This window comes from Hippocampus bargibanti, linkage group LG13 (genome assembly GCF_051943395.1).
Source record: "Hippocampus bargibanti isolate YZ-2025 linkage group LG13, ASM5194339v1, whole genome shotgun sequence".
Lineage (NCBI taxonomy): Eukaryota > Metazoa > Chordata > Actinopteri > Syngnathiformes > Syngnathidae > Hippocampus > Hippocampus bargibanti.
This window is the reverse complement of record NC_142746.1, coordinates 7,690,445-7,713,455: the sequence shown is the minus strand read 5'-3', so window position 1 is coordinate 7,713,455 and position 23,011 is coordinate 7,690,445. Positions and strand designations below refer to the sequence as shown.

The 23,011-nt window shown below is 43.6% G+C and overlaps 3 protein-coding genes across 5 annotated transcripts in view; 2 read left to right on the top strand and 1 right to left on the bottom strand.

Moving 5' to 3' along the window:
* Positions 1 to 2,202: 2,202 nt before the first annotated feature.
* Positions 2,203 to 13,107, top strand: LOC148889188 (leucine-rich glioma-inactivated protein 1-like). The gene is made up of 8 exons (XM_089012322.1): positions 2,203 to 2,562; positions 2,658 to 2,729; positions 7,302 to 7,373; positions 7,663 to 7,734; positions 8,102 to 8,173; positions 8,777 to 8,946; positions 10,131 to 10,295; positions 10,764 to 13,107. The coding sequence occupies exons 1-8, from the start codon at positions 2,336 to 2,338 to the stop codon at positions 11,579 to 11,581; spliced, it is 1,668 nt and encodes a 555-aa protein (XP_088868448.1). The 5' UTR covers positions 2,203 to 2,335; the 3' UTR covers positions 11,582 to 13,107.
* Positions 13,108 to 14,725: 1,618 nt separating this feature from the next.
* Positions 14,726 to 15,505, top strand: LOC148889187 (high choriolytic enzyme 1-like). The gene has a single exon (XM_089011543.1). It carries the CDS (start codon positions 14,726 to 14,728, stop codon positions 15,503 to 15,505), a length of 780 nt encoding a protein of 259 aa, XP_088867669.1.
* Positions 15,506 to 17,066: 1,561 nt separating this feature from the next.
* The window catches only part of LOC148889186 (serine/threonine-protein kinase MARK1-like), a 32,755-nt gene continuing 26,810 nt past the window's right edge, over positions 17,067 to 23,011 (bottom strand). Inside the window, exons 14-19 of one of the 3 annotated variants that reach the window (XM_089011698.1) lie at positions 22,845 to 22,936; positions 22,627 to 22,767; positions 20,991 to 21,242; positions 20,661 to 20,687; positions 19,213 to 19,257; positions 17,067 to 18,878 (exon numbers count right to left, since the gene is read on the bottom strand). In XM_089011698.1, coding sequence (XP_088867824.1) covers positions 18,533 to 18,878; positions 19,213 to 19,257; positions 20,661 to 20,687; positions 20,991 to 21,242; positions 22,627 to 22,767; positions 22,845 to 22,936 — 903 coding nt within the window. In that variant the 3' untranslated portion in view covers positions 17,067 to 18,532. The remainder of the gene's footprint in view (positions 18,879 to 19,212; positions 19,258 to 20,660; positions 20,688 to 20,990; positions 21,243 to 22,626; positions 22,768 to 22,844; positions 22,937 to 23,011) is intronic. The other 2 variants (XM_089011699.1, XM_089011700.1) reach the window with 2 other exon arrangements.

Sequence of the window (23,011 nt, the reverse complement as noted above, 5' to 3'; positions counted from 1 at the left end):
GTTCTTGGTGGAGCTCATGAAACACGCTGATTGTCCACAACGCTTTGTTACCATCTGGGAATAATCTCTCCCTAGCTCTCCCTGTCCCCATCTCTGCCCCCCCCCCCACTCCCAAACATGCCAGTTCACAGATTTATTGGTGTCCCCCCCACTCTCAGTCGACCATAAGCATTCCCCTGAGTACTCGTAACAAAATGAAGCCCTCCACTAAGCCAAGCTAAATTGGCATTATCATGATAAACAGACACAAGATATGAAATGCTGTAATCTCATTATGGGAGGCTCAGAAGGAGGCTAGCGCATTGCCTCGGATAGGAGATGGCCCATGGGTTTTTATTTACTCAACTGCAGATGAGGAAGGCATAACTTACGGGGGCTCGTTTTGTATCCAGCCATCATTTTCTTTAAGTGTTTATGCTCGTTTATTTCGGGTAGCATTCCGGGAAGACGGGACTCTTTTGACGGATTGGTGATTTCTATTGTATTAAAGGACAAACGACGTCTCCGGACAAGTTGTGTCCATAATTTGTAAAATGGCTTCAAATGATTTCTACTGAGCGTATTTTACAAAGATTCCACCGCATGTAGCTATATTTTACGTTTTAAGACTCACGCTGAATATTCAGGAAGTCGTGTTTTTGAGTTGGTGACGAGCCCGTACGTGACGTCACTAAAGGACCGGCCCTGACCGTAAAAAAGACGCATTGTAGCGGTCCTTGCATCACGTCAATTTATTTTGCTGTACTTGTTTGGTCTGGGGACCTCGTCTTGCACCCAAAAGCCGCCAGAAGGCCAGAAGAGGGCGTCCAAGCGCCATATAAGGAATTTATCAGGCTGTGGAAACGGAGGTGGCCACAGGAGGTCGCCATTTTGTGCCTCTTTTTTTTTGGCTGAGAGATTTCCCCCCAATGTTGCCTCAAAATGGCACAAATAAATTATTTAATCGATTGCAAACATGTATGCTTTCCTCTTCAGAACTATTTGAATCATATTGATAACTGGATGTGTAACAAGAAAGCATATTCTCCGAATCTGAAGCCATTGTTTTGATTCACTAGCAATGCAATACGTCTTGGCGTGACGTCACGAACTGGGGGCGGGACTTTCGGAAAATGCCCAATTCGCAGCTCAATTTTTTGCAGATTTTGGACACTTTAAGTCACTTTTATTGGTGTTTTGCATTTGACTAAAAATATTGGGTATTTTAGATGCTATAAAACATTTTTCTGATGTCAGTTAAAAAACAAAAAAGTGACGTCGGTTGTCCTTTAAGATTCAAATAAAAGGTATTGTAATTTTGGATTTAAATGATTGAAAGTAGGTATTTTAAATAGTTTTCAATGGGGCCACCCCGCCAAAGGTGAAAAGCTGCTATAAAGACCACACTTTTGAATAAATAAACTATCTTAATGTTAACACACCATGCAAGATGTAATATGGGAAATTAGCATCAATGTGACAGACATTCTTAACCTTCCAGGTTTTTCCCCCTGAAACCACACGTGTAGAAGCAATGCATACAAAGCGGAGCATAAAACATTTAGTTCAACGAGTTCAACAAAGGCGCAAAACCCTCATTTGGGACTGTACTGTCGATTAATAAAAGCTGAAAATAAATCACTGATCATGGCTATTTCACATTAAGTGTACCAAATATTTTGACCACATTTATTTTGTTGTTTCCCGGTGGATGATATCAAACCTGTTCTTTGTTTGGGTGCTTTGGGGCGTATGGGGGACACACTGAGCTGAGACACACCAGCTGTCACAATTACAGGGCCAACGGGGGGAAGGGGGCTTCCCCACACCCCTACCGACACTATGCCGTCACATCGAGTCCATTAGTTGTCATGAAAACCACACATAAAAAATGCATGCAGAAAATATGTTCATGGTCGGGCATGACCACGTGAGCAGTAATGATTGGACAATGCAGCAGTGGATGTGACTGGTATCGAACGCTGATCTCGAACACGATCGACAACAGTCACAACACGGATAGGCGGATTGATCCACCCACCAGTGGAAATGACATGCATTTTCTCCAGCTGATTCACCACAGAACTCACACCTCCTTGTTAGCCCCCCTCCTCCAAAAAATAACATAAGGCGTGGTTTTTACTCGGATGGAGATGCGAGCTCCTTCTGCTCCCGCTGGGTTCCCCCACCTGCGCCCGTGATCATTGCACTCTCGCTTGTGAGTGTGTGCGATTATTCGACTTTTTATTCTATTTTTAAGGGGGGAGGGGGAGTGATACTTGATCTGCACCACGGAGGAGATACTTGTCTCACGGATACAACAAGAGGAGCTGGTGGCGGAGGAGGAAGGCTGTTAATGCGCGGAGGACGCCCCGGGAGTAGGATGGCTCCCAAATCGCGTCGAGCATCCCCGTGGCTCGTCACGCTCGCGCTCGCGCTGGCTTGTGCTGGGCCGCCAAGAGCCGACTGCAGGCGGACCAGGCAGCCGCGGTGCCCCGCGTCCTGCACATGCACCAAAGACAACGCGTTGTGCGAGAACGCCGGCCTCATCCCCAGAGCCTTCCCGCCCGATGTTATCTCACTGTAAGGCAGCCCTTTGGGTTTCTTTCCGAAGCCTCCCTCTTATTTCTCCTCCGCTCGTTCACTGCGGTGTTTTTCGTTTCATTTTCCTCGCTCAGGTCTTTCGTCAAATCGGAATTCACGGAGATCCCCACGGAGAGTTTCAGCCACACGCCCGCCCTGCACCTCCTGTAAGCACACTTTTGCAATTCTCCCCTCCCCGATATGGTAATGCCTTTTTATTTTGCTGCAAACTAACGCCATGTTGGGATATCGATGACATTTTTTTACACCAGTGCTCCGAGACAACCCGAAAAATCGATCATTGACCATGTTTTGAACTACGAAAAAAAATACTAAACGCAAGTCATATTTCCTCATTGAAATGTTAATTACCCCTAGTTTACCCCCCCCCCCCCTTTCAAAAATACTAAACTAAATCTGGAAAGGTGTCTTCTAATAAGGAAAACGGAGTGTACGTCCCCATAGCAAGTCGTAACACAAATTGTATATAATCGAAGCATTTTGTGTTTCGTAATATCAGGCTTCAGTTCATTGCGGTGCTCCTTCTAGTTTGCCCACTTTGACCAAAATTTAAATTTAATATTTTTTTTACAGAGCAGTAGTTGCCATGTCGTGTCTCTTTTCCGTTGTGTGTTTAAATATTCGTCAAAAATTGAGAACGCCACAAAAAAAATCGATGCTAATAATTAGCCCATCATTAATGTAGCCACAAGGGGGCACAAGCCAGTGTCTTATTGTGCCGGTCCCAAGCCCGGATAAATACAGAGGGTTGTGTCAGGAAGGGCATCCGACGTAAAAAAAATTGCCAAAACAAATATGTGAATCAAAGCTCTGAATCCCATACCGGATCGGTCGAGGCCCGGGTTAACAACGGCCGCCATTGGTACTGTTGACCTTCATGAAAAGAGAGAAATGGAACGCCAAGAGTATAGAACTAAGAGTAGGAACTTTGAATGTAGGAACAATGTCAGGTAAAGGTCGAGAGCTGATTGACATGATGCAGAGAAGGAAGGTAGACATACTGTGTGTCCAGGAGACGAGGTGGAAAGGGAGCAAGGCTAGAAGCTTAGGGTCAGGGTTTAAGTTGTTCTATCATGGTGAAGACAGAAAGAGAAATGGAGTTGGGGTTATCTTAAAAGAGGAGTTTGTTAGGAATGTCTTAGAAGTAAAAAGAGTATCAGATAGAATGATGCGTCTGAAGCTAGAAATTGAAGGCGTGATGTTCAATGTGGTTTGCCCCACAAGTAGGATGTGAGCTGGCGGAGAAGGAGAAATTTTGGTTGGACTTTGATGAAGTTATACAGAACATCCCGATAAGCGAGAGGGTTGTAATTGGTGGAGACTTCAATGGACATGTTGGCGCAGGAAACAAAGATTATGAGGAGGTGATGGGCAGGTTTGGACTCCAGATGAGGAACGCTGAAGGACAGATGGTGGTTGACTTTGCTAAGAGAATGGAAATGGCTATTGTGAATACTTTCTTTCAGAAGAGACAGGAACATATGGTGACATATAAGAGGGGAGGCAGAAGTACACAGGTAGACTACATTTTGTGTCAACGGCGCCATCTTAAGGAAATCAGTGACTGCAAAGTAGTGGTTGGTGAGAGTGTAGCCAAACAGCATAGGTTGGTGGTGTGTAGGATAACGCTGGCAGTGAGGAAGATGAAGAAACCAAAGGCTGAAGTGAGGACAAAATGGTGGAAGTTGAAAAAGGAAGAGTGTTGTATGACATTTAGGAAGGAGGTAAGACAAGCACTGGGTGGGCAAGAGGTCCTTCCAGATGACTGGCAAACTACAGCGAACATAATCAGAGACACAGGTCGGAAAGTACTTGGTGTATCAACTGGAAGAAAGGTAGATAAGGAGACTTGGTGGTGGAATGGGGGGTGCAGGAGTGTATACAGAGAAAGAGGTTGGCAAAGAAGAAGTGGGACACAGAGGACGGACGAGAGTAGACAGCAGTACAACGGGATGCAGCGCACGGTTAAAGTAAAGGTGGCAAAGGCCAAACAAGAGGCCTATGATGACTTGTATGCTCGGCTGGACAGCAAGGAAGGTGAGACTGATCTTTACAGGCTGGCGAGACAGAGAGACAAAGATGGTAAGGACCTGCAGCAGGTTCGGGTGATTAAGGATAGAGATGGCAATGTATTAACAGGTGCCAGTAGTGTGATGGCATGATGGAAAGAGTACTTTGAAGAATTGATGAATGAGGAAAATGAGAAGGAGCAAAGAGTAGAAGACATGACTGTTGTGGACCAAGACATAGCAAACATTAGCAAGGATGAAGTGAGGAGGGCGCTGAAGAGGATGAAGGGGGGAAATGCACTCGGGCCTGATGATTTACCAATCGAGGTATGGAAGTGTCTCGGAGAGGTGGCGGTGGTGTTCCTGGCTGGGTTATTCAACAAGATCTTAGATGGTGAACAGATGCCTGAAGAATGGAGACGAAGTGTACTTGTGCCCATTTTTAAGAACAAAGGCGATGTGCAGAGTTGTACTAACTACAGAGGAATAAAGTTGATGAGCCATATAATGAAACTCTGGGAAAGAGTAGCTGAAGCTAGACTAAGAGCAGAAGTGAACATTTGTGAGCAGCAGTATGGCTTCATGCCAAAAAGAGTACGACAGATGCAGTGTTTGCTTTAAGAATGCTGATAGAGAAGTACAGAGAAGGTCAGAAGGAATTGCATTGTGTCTTTGTAGATCTGGAGAAAGCGTATGACAGGGTGTCCAGAGAAGAGCTGTGGTATTGCATGAGGAAGTCTGGAGTGACAGAAAAGTATGTCAGAGCGGTGCAAGACATATATCATGACTGTAAGACAGTTGTGAGGTGTGCTGTCGGTGTGACTGAGGAATTCAAGGTGGAGGTGGGACTCCACCAGGGGTCAGTTCTGAGCCCCTTCTTGTTTGTTATGGTGATGGACAGGCTGACAGACGATATTAGACAAGAATCTCCTTGGACCATGATGTTTGCAGATGACATTGTGATCTGTAGCGAGAACGGGCAACAGGTGGCGGAGAAACTTGAGATGTGGAGATATGCCCTGGAAAGGAGAGGAATGAAGATCAGTCGCAGCAAGACGGAATATATGTGTGTGAATGAGAGGGATCCAAGTGCAAGAGTGATGCTACAGGGAGAAGAGATAAAGAAGGTGGAAGATTTTAAGTGCTTGGGGTCAACTGTCCAGAGCAATGGAGAGTGCGGAGAAGAGGTGAAGAAGCGTGTCCAGGCAGGCTGGAGCGGCTGGAGAAAAATGTCAGGTGTGATGTGTGATAGGAGGGTTTCAGCGACGATGAAAGGAAAAGTGTATAATACAGTGGTGAGACCAGCCATGATGTTTGGACTGGAGATGGTGCCACTGAAGAAAAGATAGGAAGCAGAGCGGGAGGTAGAAGAGCTGAAGATGTTGAGGTTTTCTTTGGGAGTGACCAGGTTGGATAGGATCAGGAATGAGTACATTCGAGGGACAACTCATATTAGAGGCTTTGGAGAGAAAGTCAGAGAGGCCAGACTGAGATGGTTTAGACATGTCCAGAGGAGAGAGACTGACTATATCGGGGGAAGGATGCTGAGCCTCGAACTGCCAGGCAGGAGACCGAGAGGAAGACCGAAGAGGAGGTTTATAGATGTGGTCAAAGAGGACATGAAGGTAGCTGGTGTAAGAGAAGAGGATGCACAAAACCGGGATAGATGGAGGACATTGATTCGCTGTGGCGACCCACGAAGGGAAAAGCCGAAAGGAAAAGAAGGATAATTAGCCCATCATTGGCATTTTTTATTTATTTGTAAAAAGGTAGCAAGGGCATTGTTTTTTTTTCTTTTTTAAGAATATAATTGTGTGTGCCAGGACTAATGTAAAACTAGAACAACTGAACTTTATTTGGGGTTCATCAGGGGTGATATAAATTGGGGAGATTTTGTGCTAACTCAAATTTAACATGAATTATGAGCTGCTGCCATGAATGGTATGTGACGTCAAATACGCATGGAAGGCTGGGAGCGAATTAATTTTAATTCCAAACACAGCCGCCTCGTCCCTAGTTACAAGCGGGTGTGCACAATTGTGCAACCACATTTTAATTTGAATTCTATTGAGTTTTATAGATTATTGGTCCCATTAATGTCTGATCTTCAGAATTGTTGGTTTCATTCCCTATGCTTACCTTTTGACATTTGTTAAAAGACCACTGAGGGTAATCATAGTTTGTGAGGGCTCTCCTGATATGTTTTGACTCCCTTTCTCTACCTTCGACGCTTGTTGATATTAGTTTTATATTAGTAAATATTGGTCAGTGTGTGTAGCCTTCCGAAAGACTTCTGTTTTTAGCGCTCTGTCCTCTTTTATAATTACTTTACAATCGAAAAAGGATAGTTGGTTCTCTTTAATGTCTTCGCGAGTAAATTTAATGTTGATGTCTACCGAGTTGAGGTGATCTGTGAAGGATTTAATTTCTTGTTTTTTTAATTATGACGAAAGTATCGTCCGCATATCTAAACCAGTGTCTAGGTTTTGTCCCCGGGATGGATGTGAGGGTCTGTTTCTCCATCTCTTCCATGTACAGATTAGCCACTATGGGTGAAACTGGTGAGCCCATGGCACATCCATGAATTTGTTTGTAAAATTTCTCCCAAAATTTTTGGGGGTGGTCATCTTGAGCCCATATTTTATTTCCTATATAACGTTTAACATTTTAATAATAGTCAAATGCTGATTTTTAAACATGTTTGCACAGCCTCTTCACCGCCAATAACCTAGAATCGATAGACGAGGACGCTTTCCTTGGTCTTCCTCATTTGGAATATCTGTGAGTGGACAACACACAAATCCAAGTTCTGAAGAATATACAGTAAAGTCTCGTTATATCGATATCGGATATATCGATAGTCCCGGTTATATCGATACTATTTCTATGCACGCACGGAGAAAATTACATGCAAACAGGGTCGGATATATCGATAGTCCCGGTTATATCGATATTTTTTCGGACTCCCTTGAATATCGATATAACGAGACTTTACTGTATCTTAGCATTTAGCTTGTTCTCATTATTCGTGATGTCACTGAATTACGTCTATTTTTTCTACCCTCAAAAGGTTTGTTGAAAACAACCAGATCAATTCCATATCACCGTACGCTTTCCGAGGTCTGAAAACCTTGGTGCATCTGTAAGTATGACTCCCCCCCCCGAAATGTATATTTACCAAGAGATTACTGTAGCCTAGGTGAATAAAAATGAAAGTAACGACACTATGAATTAAAACTAAGAACAATTTCAGACTTGGCACGACTTAAAATTGTTGGCCAGTAACATTAATTGTAGTAAATAACAGAATTTCCTTAAAAACATGTTAGTTGCGTGCGCCCGTGTATTTAGTTAGGCAAGGAACGAAAGGCTGGAAAAAAACCCCAAAACATCTGCACTGAGGTGTTGTTCCTCCGATTGCACAATATCGTGTGTTTATCATTAGCATAAAACAAGGAGAAGAAAAGTGTTGGCACTGTTGGACTTGGTGACGTTTTTTGTCCCGACAGGAGTCTGGCTTATAATAATCTTGAAACTATCCCCAAGGATTTGTTCAAGGGCCTGGAAGCCTTAACAAAAGTGTAAGTACCAATTTTGTTCCCTTTTTTTAACACTTGCAAGTATGAACAATTGCATGATACGTTACATAATGGGGAAAACTATGCAAACATGAACAATGACTTTCTTGTACAGGGGCCTCTATATTTAGTGAACACCATCATTCTGCCTCTCCGGCTGAAAAAAAAACTGTGGGCCGTTGGCACATTTCACACCATTAAAATTGCACAAGAGTGAGAATTTTGGAATTAATGAGATTCTGTCAACAGTCTCCTCTCCAGTTGCTTAATGAGAGTACATTTGAAGGCTGAATGCAATTTATTCTTTTTTTCCCTTTGGGATATGAAAATACATTTCCAAGGTGTTCACTGTTGCAGGGATGGCACAGATATCATTTAATGGAAATTTACTAACTTGAGCTAATAACAGACTATCTCGCTGACACCAACGTCACTCACCAGCCTTTAAATTCATGTTTAGAACATTTATGGTCAAAACCTGAATTATAAGTAGAATGTTTGATCCCAAAAAATTCATTGGTCTTAACTTGAAATGTGAAAATCTGTGACTGGTGCAATGCCAAGAACAAAATGTTGACTTGTGAACCTTAATCACCTGTCTTCTAGAGACCTGCGAGGGAACCGGTTCGCTTGCGACTGCAAGCTCAAGTGGTTGGTGGAGTGGATCTACAACACCAATGCCACAGTGGATCAGATCTCCTGCAAAGGGCCATCGGCACTGCAGGACAAGAAGATCAACGACCTGCAGCCGCAGTCCTTCGACTGCATCACCACAGGTGCTACCTGGCGGCCATTTTAAAACAGTAGCGAGCCGTGCATTTCACACTGAGGCCTTCAGTAGTGCTACATCTGAATCAATCCAACCCTTAATAACTATTTTAGGACTACACAACCTTGACTGAGGCTAAAGCTGCGACTGCGACTCATAAAAAAATGTGGCATGATTTACTACAAGTCCACTAGAGGGTAGTGTTAGCCAGGAAAAAGGCCTGCGAGAAGGCCTTGGTGTCGCCAACACGAAATCAGATTGGTTAAAGTAACAGTTTTATTGACACTTCTTTTATCCACAGGACCCGCAGAACTGATTGAGAAGGCGTCCAGATAGATTTCTGAACGTGGTAACAAATGATGGCTGAAATGTGATTGGTTAAATGCTTAAATACGAAAACACACGTCTGGAAGCACCACAACAGGGGAAAGGCAATGAAAGTTAGCTGAATGACATTTTGGAATTATTGAATCAGAATTCATGAAAAAAAATCTAATCTTAACATTAGTCTGTGATTCAGATTTTTTTTAGCCGACAGAGAAGGTCTTGCAGGCCCTGACGGTACACTATTGTTTAAAAACATCTGTTCGGGATTAGTGACGGTTCTTGGCGTCTTGTAGTTTGATAGGTTTGCTGGGTTATTAGCTGTCTGCGCTAATTGCTAATTACTTTGCTGCTGTGAAATGTGAATTTCTACCCTGCGAGTCTAATAAAGGTATATCCAATCCAATCCAATTGGTTGATAGCTAAATGTATGTTTTTGTTGGTTGTTTGGTCGGATTGTAAATTACATTTGTATTTTCAACATTTGACATCGGTCAAGCATGTTGAGGGTCTGTGTTGGGTGGTGGGTCAGTTTCAAGTCCATTTCGGTCAAGTTGATCAGTTGGTTTTATCTGTTTGTTCTTAATTGTCTTGATTGGTAGGTGAGTTTCAACTTTTCAGTCTGGTTGGGGAACCATGGCCATTTTATTCAATTTTCTTGTGTTATAAATGGTAAGATATAAACAGATAACCAAAATTTGGTCGTAGGTTGGGGAAAGGGGTTAGTAAGTTTCAACTGAGTAAAGCACCTTGGTCAAAGTCAATCCATCATTTACGACCATGTTACATCACTTGGTAGCATGTCTGCGGCTTGCACATCTACAATACTCTTGTCGTCCATTTCATTTGTTTTGATCTCTCCCACAGAGTTTGCTTCGTACCAGTCCCTCAAGTTTGAGTCGATATCTGTGGAGACGTTTACCTTCGGCGAAGACCAGTACGTCGTTTTTGCTCAGCCTTTCATTGGCAAGTGCAGCTTCATGGAATGGGATCACGTGGAGATGGTCTTCAGGAATTACGATGATATTGACAGTGAGTATCAAAAGAAACGCTCGCTGGTTGTTTACAAGGACCCGTCTGTCCCTCCTCCTGTCGATAAACGGCGCAAAGAAAATATTCCAAGTTTCTGTCCGCTCTGCCAAATCGCAGATTCAAGTGGGAAGTAACGTCATCGGATTAAATTGCCACACACACACACACAAGTATCATAAGAAGATGATGTCAGCCTCGTTTTCTCAAACCACTTATGTAATTGACATGGATGATGATCAATGGGGGGGGGAAATCGATTCCGAATGTGCAGTAAGGAACATTTGGTTCTGGATTTTAGTGGAGCTGCAATGCTGAAGGCATCTCTTGAGATAATATCAAATGACTGCGCCCCAGTCCTCATTCTCTCTCATGGAGTTCTCCAGATCCAAGTCCGATGGTGCTCGATATAAACTGCGCCGTTCCCAGGTTGAAGTTGGCATTGAAACTCATCTTGTTTCCCCTCTGCAGGCACTTCCACGGTGATCTGCAAACCCCTGGTGATCGACAAGCAGCTCTTTATCATTGTGGCCCAGCTGTTCGGTGGCTCGCACATCTACAAGCGCGACACCTCGGCCAATAAGTTCATCAAGCTCCAAGGCATCGATATCCTTAAGATCCGCAAGCCCAACGACGTGGAGACGTTCCGAATCGACGGAGAGTCCTTCTTCGCCGTGGCCGACAGCTCCAAAGCCGGATCCACCACCATTTATAAGTGGAACGGCAACGGCTTCTACTCGCACCAGTCACTCCACCCTTGGTACCGCGACACCGACGTGGAGTATGTGGAGATCTCGGCCAAGTCTCACCTCATCCTGTCCAGCAGTTCCCAGAGGCCCGTCATCTACCAGTGGAACAAAGGAACCAAGGTCTTTGAGCGGCGCACCGACATCCCCGAGATGGAAGACGTCTACGCCGTCAAGCATTTCCGGGTCAAGGCGGAGCTCTTCCTCTGCCTGACGCGCTTCATCGGCGACTCCAAGGTGATGCGCTGGGACGGCGCCCTCTTTCGGGAACTGCAGACGGTGCCGTCGCGCGGCGCCATGGCCTTCCTGCCCTTCGCGGTGGGCAGCTGGCAGTATGCCATCCTGGGCAGCGACTACTCCTTCACTCAAGTGTACCGCTGGGATGCCAAGAAAGGCGAGTTTATCCATTTCCAGGAGCTCAACATCCAAGCGCCGAGGGCCTTCTCGCCCATCTCCATCGACAACCGCCAGTTCCTGCTGGCCTCCAGTTTCAAAGGCAAAACGCAAATTTACGAGCATCTGGTCATCGACCTGAGCAACTGAGCGCAACGAGAGGCGGTGTTTACGTACACCGAGATGACCATTAATGCAATCTTGAGAAAGTTGTCCATTATTATACGAGTTGTTGTCTTTCCAAAGTGGGCAAAAGTATCGGGACACATTGGTTAAACATGTTTCTTTTTGAAAAATCACCCCCCCCCAAAAAAAAAAATCATTTCAACTCATTCACCGCCATTCGTGAATGTATTCGAGAATTGAAAAGCATGACGTGGAGCGGCATTTCCGAATTTGTTAGGGTTTTGTTTTTTTCTTGCGTGGGGGTGCGTTTAAAGCTTCCATCAGACCTCTGGCAATGTTTCCCCCCCACGAGGGGGCAGCATTTACCTTTTGTACAGCCGCCCCCATTTCAAGCTCAGATAACTCCAGACCCATATATCTTAGGAATCAACTCTTTTTTCTGATAAAAGAAGAGAGTCGAAGGTTTCTTGCGCTGTGTTGAATGTTTATATAGTCATGTAGTTGCAGTGAATGAGTTAAAAAAAAATTCAAATATTATTTATAGTTATTTTTTTGCTGAGTTTTCTGATTTCCCCATACTGTCCCGATATGTTTTTTTTTTTTCGACACATTTATATTTTAGAGTAATGAATTATTGCAGTCTATTATGTTATTCTTTGAAAGTGCACAAAAGTATAGGGAGACATTGGTCAGGTGGCGAAAATGCATTGTCATTCTTTTTTATTTTAATTCAGCTCCGCTGAAAAAAGTATTAAAACTGACATATCTTTTTTTGGGGGATTTTATTTTTGTGCGTTTTCCCAGTCTCCCAATCATCAACCACACACACATGCGAAGACACATGCGCACACACACACATTTACACCTACACACCCACACATTTATACTTTACAAGAGTCCAGGTGAGGCTCAATGCATGCATCTCAAGCTAGAATAAGACTTCCTGCATGATCCATGCATCATCAAAATCCACAAATCCAGAATGTGCATTTGAATGTGACTTCTACCATCAGCCATACACGTATGCCTTACATGTGTGTGCGTGCGCCCGTGTATTTATCAGCACAATGTAATGCTCATGTGGAATTTTTGAACTGAGCTGCCATTAAAAAAATAACAAGAATATAATGTTTTTTTCAGATTCAAATTCGTAAAAAAAAGAAAAGAAAAAAATTATGCTTTTGTCAGGGGTAACTGCGATTACGATATTTCAAGGAACCTGCCTTACTCTCCTTGTACAATTGAATCATGAATCTTTGCATTTCTAAATGATTGACAGAATGTTTTTTTAATTTTCAGCAGCATTCATCTCAACCCAATTTTCAGCTTCACTTTTGTCTCATGTCTAAAAACTGGTACTGTAACTAACAAGCTTTTATCCCCCCACACACCACCCTCCTCTATTATTTTTTTTCTTCCTCAACAACAAATATGTTGCCTGGTCTACTCGCAACGAATCTTTGAATTGTAGCAGCCGCGTCGATGGTGACGCATGAGGATGACATCAACGACTAGCATTATACTATTCCAATAAAAGCTTCAATCACCGACTCGTCGCACTGACTCACGATTGCCACCATTATTTGCCGCGAAGAATTACGGGGCTCCCATTGACTCGGAACAACTTTTGTCGCGGGGCACATTTTACTTACAGTTTCCCTTGGTTTGGATTGGATGAGCCTTTATTAGTCTCGCAGTGGAGAAATTTACATTTCACAGCAGCAAAGGGTTGAAAGTAAGAGGAAAAGAAAGGAAGAAGTAGAAAAAAAATACAGGACCTGCAGTAAAGGCAGCCACTCTCTCAGCGCCAACTCAATAACAAATAATGAGACACAAAACAAAAGACACAGACAGTTATTCAATCTTAACTACTTTCTGCACCCACTTTGTCGTATGAAGCAGTTCTCAATAAAAGGAGAGAATCTAAGCATCCTTTTCACCAGTGGATCAGGGACCTTATGGTGAAAAGTACACGTCTGCTACAAGCTAAATATTGAAAGCAAACACAAAGCTGCAGCATCCAATGATGCATCCACTGTCCTCACGCAAATGCGCTTCAATTCCAAGCAGAGACAGTTCCACATATTCATCAGCGCTCTGCGCTAACGCTCCTTTCTTATCATCGCAGGCTTCTCAAGCCATGCATTCATCTAGTCGCAGACTGTCCAACAGCGCCGACCTTTTCGCTGAAGAAAGTGGGGCTGTGAAAATGCTGCCCATTACAGCTGTAAAAAAATCACAATCGCCCCAGAGCTGTCCAGGGATGACAGTCAAATGGCAAAGACATTTCTCCCAATCAACAACAGTGCTGGCATATTTGTGCTGCCGAAAAGGTGCAATCGCTCAGGAGAGTCTCCTCTCTGATGAATGTCGTGGCCAAAAATACTGAAAAACATTCCACATCCAGTCCACACGACACAACAACTCAAAGTGACAAAAATAAAACGCAAAAACAAGACAAGGCTCGTGAGAACACTTGCTGACGGCTGCCTACTCTCGGGCGCCATCTTGGACTTCAACTTGGACTTGGCGAGCCATTATGACTGAAACACGATAAAGAAGGCAATAATAATAATAATGGTATTTTAACTATTATTAAAATTAATGTAATGAGAGATTTGGTAGAAAAATCTTTCCAATAACTCCCGTACTAATTTCATATGATACTTTAACATTTTGGTGGAGATTTTAGGAAGCGTCATGGAAGATGACATGTTTGATTTGGCTTCACAGGCCACATAAAATGATGTGGCAGACCAGACCTAGCCTTGAATTTGACACTGGTTTTTGTTTTTGTAGGACGTGCAGTGTCTTTCAAACAAATATTAACTGTAATTATGTCAGTGTAGGTTCGAGGTTGACTAATTTGCCTGAGTAGAATGTTACCGTAACCTGAAGACCCCGACAGCACTTTTGCTGCACTGAAAACATAAATCCAAACATGCCCATCCCTGTAAAGCATATTGACCTTTTTTGACAAGAATAACAAAGCATTATGTCCAAAAATCTTGTCAAGGAGTCCACCCTCGAGAGGTTTGCGCTGGTTTAGGAAAGCAAACCACTACCCCAAATCCTTGTGTAGCCACACCTGTAGACCAGAGTATAAAAAGGCTCGGTTGACTCAGACCTAACATCAATCGCCAACAAGTCCTCCATTGAAACGTGAAGATGACTCGCTTCGCCGGGCTGCTGATGCTCCTCTTGCTTGGTCTCACCAAGGCGGACCAGGACAAATTCATCCCAGAGCAAGAGGAGGAAGACCAAATTGACATCTCTGCGAAAATCCTGAGTGCCAACAACGGCTCAGACCAGATCCTCCTGGAAGGAGATCTCATGGTTCCCAAAACCCGGAATGCCTTTAAATGTTGGGCCCAGAGTTGCCTGTGGAAGAAAGCCGCCAATGGCTACGTGATCATCCCGTACGTTGTGAGCCAAGAATTCCCCGAATGGGATAAGCAACTGATCGAGACGGCCATGAGGTCCTTCGTTGACAACACCTGCATCCGCTTTGTACCCCGAAGCGGCGAGTCGGACTACATTAGCGTGGAGAACAATTTCGGTTGTTATTCAGCGCTAGGAAGGCAGGGCGGCAAACAAGTGGTGTCCATCAACCGCGGCAGGTGCCTCTACCTCAGCATCATCCAACACGAGCTCAACCATGCGCTGGGCTTCCAACACGAGCAGACCAGAAGCGACCGCGACAGCCACGTCAGGATCAACTGGGAGAACATCAAAACGGATATGGCCGCAAACTTCCTCAAGAAGGACACCAATAACCTGAATACCCCGTATGACTACGCCTCCATCATGCACTACGGAAAAACGGCCTTCAGCACGAACGGGAAGGACACCATCACCCCCATCCCCGACGCCAGCGTCCCAATTGGCCACAGACCGGGGATGTCTCATTGGGACATCACAAGGATCAACATGCTCTACAGCTGTTAAAGCAGCATTTGTGATCTCTTGACTAGGTTCACAATAAAGTTAACGCATCATCACTGCTTTTTGCCTCTTTCTGTGCTACTAAAGTCTACCAATTAAGAAAATATAGGAGAAAAAAAATAAAGTTGGCTTGAGTCAGGGGGCTCACACATTTCTACATCTTTACTTTATTTCCTTTTACTCAAACATTTGAATTAGTGCTTCCTCTGTTAACAGTCTCTTCATTAAACAATATTTCCCCTTGTATTTAGGTTCAGAAAAAAACAACTTTTAATAGTAGGATTAACACTCCCGGAAAAGCAGCGAGGAACATTTATGGACAATTACAACCAGTAAATCACTCATGACAATTCAGAATTCATAACATAGAGTCAGGAAAACATCACCACATTTCCAAGAAATATTGAAACACCCCAATTTTTTAAGTCTTGATGATTAATAATAATAATAATTATTATTAAATAACCAAACAAATTCCTGTAAAGGTCGTCATCGCTACGTATTTGTCAAATAAATAATAATGTAAAGAATAAAATGTGTAGGGAGTACAGATAAGAAAAACGTATTTTTTAGGGGTTAAGAGAAAAACAAACAGTAGAATTTACCTACCTGTCATTTGATGTGACAAAACGACGCAGGTGCGGGCAGCGGGTGATTGCTTGTCCTCCCAATCTTATCTGTCCGGCCGGAAACCAATGTTCCTAAGCATTCGTCAAAAAAATACAATACAATACAATACAATAAGATAAAAATGACACAGCAGAAGAGGTGGGGATGTAGATGACATGTCATTTTAACACCTGGTTCGTCCTTTTTCTTTTGATTTTTGAGTCACGGGACGCCGTGTGGCAGAATGTGCCTATCACATGGCAGCGCTGTTACGGCAAACAAATTTCCCATAAAGCCAGGGTGAAAAGTAAAAGTAAATACATTTTTGTCTCAGGATTTAGGAATCAATAGTCTTGTGTAATATATATTTTGAACACCATTCATTATTTCTCCCATTTTAATGTTTTTGGTATTATTTTTGAAAATCTATCATTTTTTGAGAGTTCGTCGTGTTTTAAAAGGGGTTTATCCAGTAAAGTGACAAAAGCAAACCTTTGAGTAAAATCAATCATCATTATCAGATTATCTATTTCGGGATTCGAGTGCTGGAAACGAAAAACATGATCGATCTGTGAACGATTTTGCGCTGACTAACCAATCAGAGGACGGGGGAAATGACGTCATTCAGGGCCAACTCGATGACCCTCATACCGACGAATTTAAAATCTGACTCGTTCACGAAAAAGACCAATTGTTTATATATTTTAAATTACACAAGACAGTGGTACTATTGGGCATCAGTAAATATGTGAATAAAATAAAAAAATAAAATTAGAGTAACGCATAGCCAAGACAAACACTACCGGATGAAGACAGACTGATAGAAGTAAATTAATACAATTTAGAATTTAGTATAAAGTAGTGCTTCTGAACGTGTTTAAGCAGGCAACTATTTAAAACTAATTTGGTGTATTTCTTTCTTGGTCTGTCAGCAATCAATTGACAGGAATACAAACAAATAAAATCCTTTTAATTTTTCTCCAACAAAGTGCACACTTCATTTCTACAAAGCAGCACATTACAATGTAATGAAATAAATACAATAAAATGTGCTGAATTAGCAAAAATATAAAGTAAATCCTCCTCCCCAAAGGAAAAAAAAATAATAAATCAGAGGGGGAAATACAAGTATCACATTGGTGAAGTTGCAGGACCAAACGAGGTTGTCGAGACAAACATTTTTCTTCTTTTTAACTTCTCATGCTTCTTGGCGAACTGATTAAAATGGCTGCTTTTAATGTAACTGAAGATCAGCAAATCTTGTTGAGAGAGGGAAGGAAACAACAGGTGCATATTTTCATCGTGAGAAAACTTGTGCAAAGTGCAGCAGGGGCCTCCACGTTGTCCCCTCCCACGCTGCCCAGAAAAAAATAAAGTGAACACATTTTCAGTTTTACGACTACATGGTGCAACTCAAGTGTTTTTTTTCTTTTCCTTTCCTCCATAGGCAAATAAAGTATAACACAAAAGGCAAGGGAGTTTCTCCCTTTCATATTCCACAAAATAATTTAGTGCTCTTTAAATAAAATAAAAAACACAATTTTCAAATGGTGGTTTCTTTAAAAAAAGATAATACTCAAAGACAATGATTCCCAAAGACTGATGAGCATTTGTCAGGTGTTTCCGCAGCAAATTACCCAATATCATTTATTTGGAAGGAAAAACTATTTTGTGAATGTATGTATGCCCACTACAGTTCTAACAGACAAAACAAAATGTTCTTCCACAAGATGACACAACGTGCAGTGCATAACTGACCCGTGCATCCACTTTTTGTGCATCATTTTGATAAGTGGTTTGCCGTTTTTTTAGGTCTTTTGTGAAATATGTCCCTTGACTCCATAAAGGTTGGGAACCACTGCTCTCAGATACACCATTTATATTAGGAACAAAAAAAAAGAAAAAAAAAGAAATTGCATGAAAGAAAATTTGTACACAACTCTAAAATTAATATACAGTACCTGCAGATGTTATGCATACAGTACGATTCTTTTTACATAGTGTTTAGTATGTGCTCCAGCCTGCTCTAGATATGCGCGGAACACAGGTGGAAAAAGCGGCTAGTTATTCAGCGTAAGATCTGGTAGTAGTCTTCAGAAGAAAAACACACAAAAAAACGTTATTGCGGGGTGTTTAGCTGCATACTGCATGTTTGGTGTCCTTTGAAAGATTGAGACAGAGACACACACACACACACGTACGCGCACGCATCCACACACAGGCCTGGACGGACAGTTTTAAACAAACAAAAAAGATGTTGCTGTAAGTCGTCACAGAGGCTGCAACGAGGCGCTCTCCTCTGCGCAGTACATTCGTGGCCAGCATTGCTACCAGCCGAGGCCACCCTGATAACGCGCGGCGGGTACGATCAGTGCACGAATCCAGTGATGAGATGAGCCCGCGGCGGCGGTTGTTTTTGCGTCACAGTTTGAGCTCGTTTGCAATTTTGCAGGCGATGTTCTTAAAGGCGATGGATGTTCCCGAAATCCTCTTGAAGCGAACGCCGTTGAGGGACAGGCGGGGCAGCTTGCAGACCTCCATCTCCCATTGCACCAGGTTGTCCTGGCGCGCGTCGCCGTGCACGCAGAAGAGCAGGAAGCGCTCGCGCTGCTCGTAGTCGCAGCTGTTGGCGTCCAGGACCTTGCGGATCTCCCGCATCATCTCCGAGGGTTCCATGGATGAGGTGGTTTTCATGCTCCAGGTGAAGCGCAGCGAGCGCGGTTTGGAGTCCCGTCCGCCGTCCTCCTTGGGGTCGCCTGATGCGCTCCTGGGACCACAGCAGAGGAGCGTCACCGTCAAAAAGTTACCTTTGCGACATGTTTTCCTATGATTTATGGACATTAGTTTCTTTTTAAGATCTTTACAGGCACAAATGTCTTTCGGCACACCTTATATACCGAGAAAGCAAATGAGGAACTTTGTTTTGAAAACGTCAAGCTGTGAATTTGTTCTTCACAGAAACGTATACTCGGAATTTGGTCACAATTTGGTTGGCAGACCATCGACACCGGTAATTCCTTCTGGCGGCTGTCCGGTGGTTTTTGACCTCATAGTGCACAGAGGTCATGGATTGAGTGTCACGTCTATATGCCAAACCTCACCTTGGTGTTTCTGTTCTGGCACTGGCCTCTCCCTCGCTGGGAACCCTGAAATCAAACCAGGAATAACATTACAGATGTTTTTTTTTTTTATTGCTCCAATCAGTTTCACTGTACCACACACCACAAACATCATCAGTGTGACACAGTGAGGGGCTTCAGGCGTCATGCCAGGAAAGAAACCACACTCTTGGGTGAGCACACAATGTGGCTAAAGAGGTCTCCTGGTCAAACGCAATCCCTTTGGAAAGACTCCGTCGGGCCCGATTCTTTTCTTGAGGCACGAAGACGGCAGAGAGGCGAGGGGAGAGGAGTCAGGAGGACGAGCATCAACAACATGAGAAGAGAGTTACAACGAAGCCGGTGAGGTGTGAGGTTTCTTTTCAAGACAAGTAGGCACAAAAGGAAAAAGAGAAAGAGAAAGAGGTGGGGGAAGGGGGAAGCAAGAGAGAGAGAGGCAGGGAGAAAAAGAGAAAGGGAGGGAGAGAGAGAAAAAGAAAGAGAAAGACAGAGAGAGGGGAAGGCAGCGAGATAGAGATAGAGAGAGAAAGGCAGAGAGAGAGAGAGAAAATGGAGAGAGGCTGAGAGAAAGAGAGAGAAAGGGGGACAGAGAGAAGAAGGGAGAGACAGAAAGAGGGAGGGACAGGGATGGAGAGACAGAGAGTCGGGCAGGGGGAGATGGTGAGAGAGAGAGACAGAAAGAGAGAAACATGGAGAGAGAGAACAAGAGAGAGACAGAAAGGGAGAGAAAGGCAGAGAGGGAGGAGATAATATTAATATTAATACATTTTATTTCAAGCGCCTTTCAATGCTCTTAAGAACACTACAGATGTGAGAGAGAAAGGGAGACAGAGAGAACGAAAGAGAAAGGGAGAGAGAGGGAGAGAGAGAGACAGACAGAGAGAGAGAGAAAGGGAGAGACAGAGATAAAGTGAGAGGGAGAGATATGTGAGAGCGAAAGGGAGAGAGCGGAGTGAGAAACACAGAGAGAGAGAAAGGGAGAGAGGGGGGGAATGCACAAAGAAAGAGAGAGAAAGAGAGAAAGGCAGAGAGAGAGCGATAGAAAGGGAGAGAGAGAGAGAGAGAGAGAGAGAGAGATAGGGGAAGGCAGAAAGAAAGAGAAAGAAAGGCAGAGAGAGAGTGATATAAAGGGAGAGAGAGAGACAGAGAGAGACAGAGTGAGAGTGAGAGAGAGAGAGAGAGAGAGAGAGAGAGAGCGAAAGAGAGAGATAGGGGGAAGGCAGAAAGAAAGAGAAAGAAAGGCAGAGAGAGAGTGATATAAAGGGAGAGAGAGAGAGAGAGAGAGAGAGAGAGAGAGAGAGAGATGTAAACAGCACAACAACAGGTCGGTGTCAGTAGGGAAAGGAAGTGGTACAAGAGGGACCGGGGGAGTTATTAAAACTCTTTCTTGCTTTCTGGTTGGGCAAGAGGGGCACAGACTGTTGTCCTACCTCTGAGTGGACCTGAAAGACAGAGCTCTATGCCAAGAGGAGAAGAAAAGAAAAGAAAGGCGTGAGCCCCAAAAAAAGGTGCTAAAAGCACGGCATTGAGAAAGATTCTGATGCTAAGGAAGTTAGCATGCCAATTAGCATTTTTTTATGACGTGCTGCCCTTTTTTGGGTGCATAATTATGAGATGCTGTTCAGACAAATTGAAATTGAGACACCAGGTTCGTTTCAAACCGTTTTGGCTGCCGAAAGACATTTTAAGCCCATCTTGTCTTTATCCTGTCAAACAGTTTACATTTTGATGTCAATCCCCACCCCCCTTTTCCGACTGACCTGCGGACAAACTTGGAGGTGATCTTGCTGATGATGCCGGTGGAGGTGCCCCGCCGCTGTTGCGCCAGGGCGCCCGTGTCGTGGGACAACGTGGGCGAAGCCGGCGGTCCGTTGTAGGTGGCGCTACGGCGGTCTCGCAGCTGGGCGCCGTGGAAGGTGCTGCGGCTGGTGGTTCCTCGTGGGAAGCGGTTCTTCTCGGGGGTGCTAATACTGTGTGAGGAGGGAGAGGTGGAGGGACCCCGTGGAGAGGAGCTGGAGGAGGGGGGGGGGGGGGCAAGGGTCATTTACGGTACGAGCAAGTGTCGAATAAGCCGGCACTCGAGTTCAGTGACAAAAACAACAGAGCAATACAGATGAAGCTGAAAAACTTATCTACTCACTGTTTACATACTTTTTGAAATTTGTGAAGCTAGCAATGTTTTTTTCCAGATGTGATGGAAGCAACGTTTTTTTTTCCCAGATGTGAAATTATGCCAATTTAGGGAGAGTATTTTTACAAGTGAGCATCATTTTTACTGCATAGATTTGTTCAAAAACCAAAGACCACAAATGTATCTTAACTCATTTGCTGCCATTCCCGAATTTATTCCGGAATTAAAAAGTATGTACGTGTAGCGCCATTTCCCAGAGTTTTTTCATACAGGGGGCGGGGGAGTGCCGAAAAAGCACTGGCCAGACCCCTGGTAATGTTTTTCCCTTCCAGGAGGGGCAGCAATTGCTTTTTGTACATGTTAGCGCTTTGTTATAGCTTCAGCTGTTGTTAAAGCACTACAGAAATCAAAATGTATGCATTGTATTGTATTTTGTACAGCCTCCCCTATTTCAAGCTCAGATAACTCCAGACGCAAATTGTATTTTATTGTGTAAAGCCTCCCCTATTTCGAGGTCAGATAACCCCAGACGCATATAACTTAGGAATTAACTTATTTTTTCGAATGAAATAAGAGAGTCTAAGGTTTATTACGCTGCACTGAATGTTTAAGTAGTCCTAAAACTCAATATTCTGTGGCTCCTGCAATTGGAGTGAAGATGACAAAAAGCCTGGCACTGGAGTGGGCAAGTTTTTGCACATCGCCTGGCAGTGAATGAGTTAAGTTAAGTTGGTCAATGCAAACTTCACAGTAAGCCGTGGTTTGGCCAATGGTGCATAATTCGTACCCCCCCAAAAAAAAATAAATAAAATAAATTCCATTTTAAGTCATTCACTGCCACATGTGCAAAAATGTGTCCACTCCAGTGCCTAACTCCAGTGAGTTATTTCTTAAATTGTATGGGTCTGGAGTTATATGAGTTTGAAATGAGGGTGGCTGTCCAAAATAGAATGCATTAAATACATATTGATTTATATCGTGCTTTAACAAAGCTGAAGCTGGAACAAAGCGCTAACGTGCAAAGAAGGGAAATGCCGCCTCGTTCTGGAAGGGGAAAACATTGCCAGAGGTCTAGCCAGTGCTTTATCTGCTCCTAAGCAAGAAAAAAACAAAAGCCATTCAGGAATGGCGCTCTATGCCATATTTTCAATTCCTGAATAAATTTGTGAATGGCAGTGATTGAGTTAAAAAAAAGGAAGGCAATAACTTTACCCACCCAAAAATGGAAAATAAATGTTTACTTGGTGTCAAAAGTGAGCGCTCACCTGGATTTCAACTCTGTGTTGTCATCGATGGGGGGCAATGTGCTCTTTGAAGGGTATCCTGATGATGACATGGACTTGATATGACGAGGCCGCGTGGAGGTCACTGCAGTCGACGGGATGCTGCCGGACACCTCCGTTAAACTGATACGAAAGGATGCCCGTTTTTCAAAACGACCTTTTGGTATTCGTACTGTTGTTTGAACTGCGAGTGTGGTTACCTGCTGTCTTTGCCATTAGGAATGGCCGAGTAGCGCTCAGTGGAAGATCGCTCACACACATACGTGTTCCTGCGAGTCATCGATCCGTTAGTCTGAGGAAAGAAAATTGCCACCAAAAAAATTAGTATACTTCTAATTCAATTGATTAAAATATGTATCATTTCCTG

What these genes read in the sequence shown, in the direction of transcription:
- LOC148889188 (XM_089012322.1), top strand. Translation starts at nt 2,336, where the DNA reads ATGCGCGGAGGACGCCCCGGGAGTAGGATGGCTCCCAAATCGCGTCGA. An exon ending in CTGAAAACCTTGGTGCATCT is followed by an intron (nt 7,735 to 8,101) that starts GTAAGTATGACT and finishes TTGTCCCGACAG; the next exon opens with GAGTCTGGCTTATAATAATC. An exon ending in CTTCGACTGCATCACCACAG is followed by an intron (nt 8,947 to 10,130) that starts GTGCTACCTGGC and finishes TCTCTCCCACAG; the next exon opens with AGTTTGCTTCGTACCAGTCC.
- LOC148889187 (XM_089011543.1), top strand. Translation starts at nt 14,726, where the DNA reads ATGACTCGCTTCGCCGGGCTGCTGATGCTCCTCTTGCTTGGTCTCACC.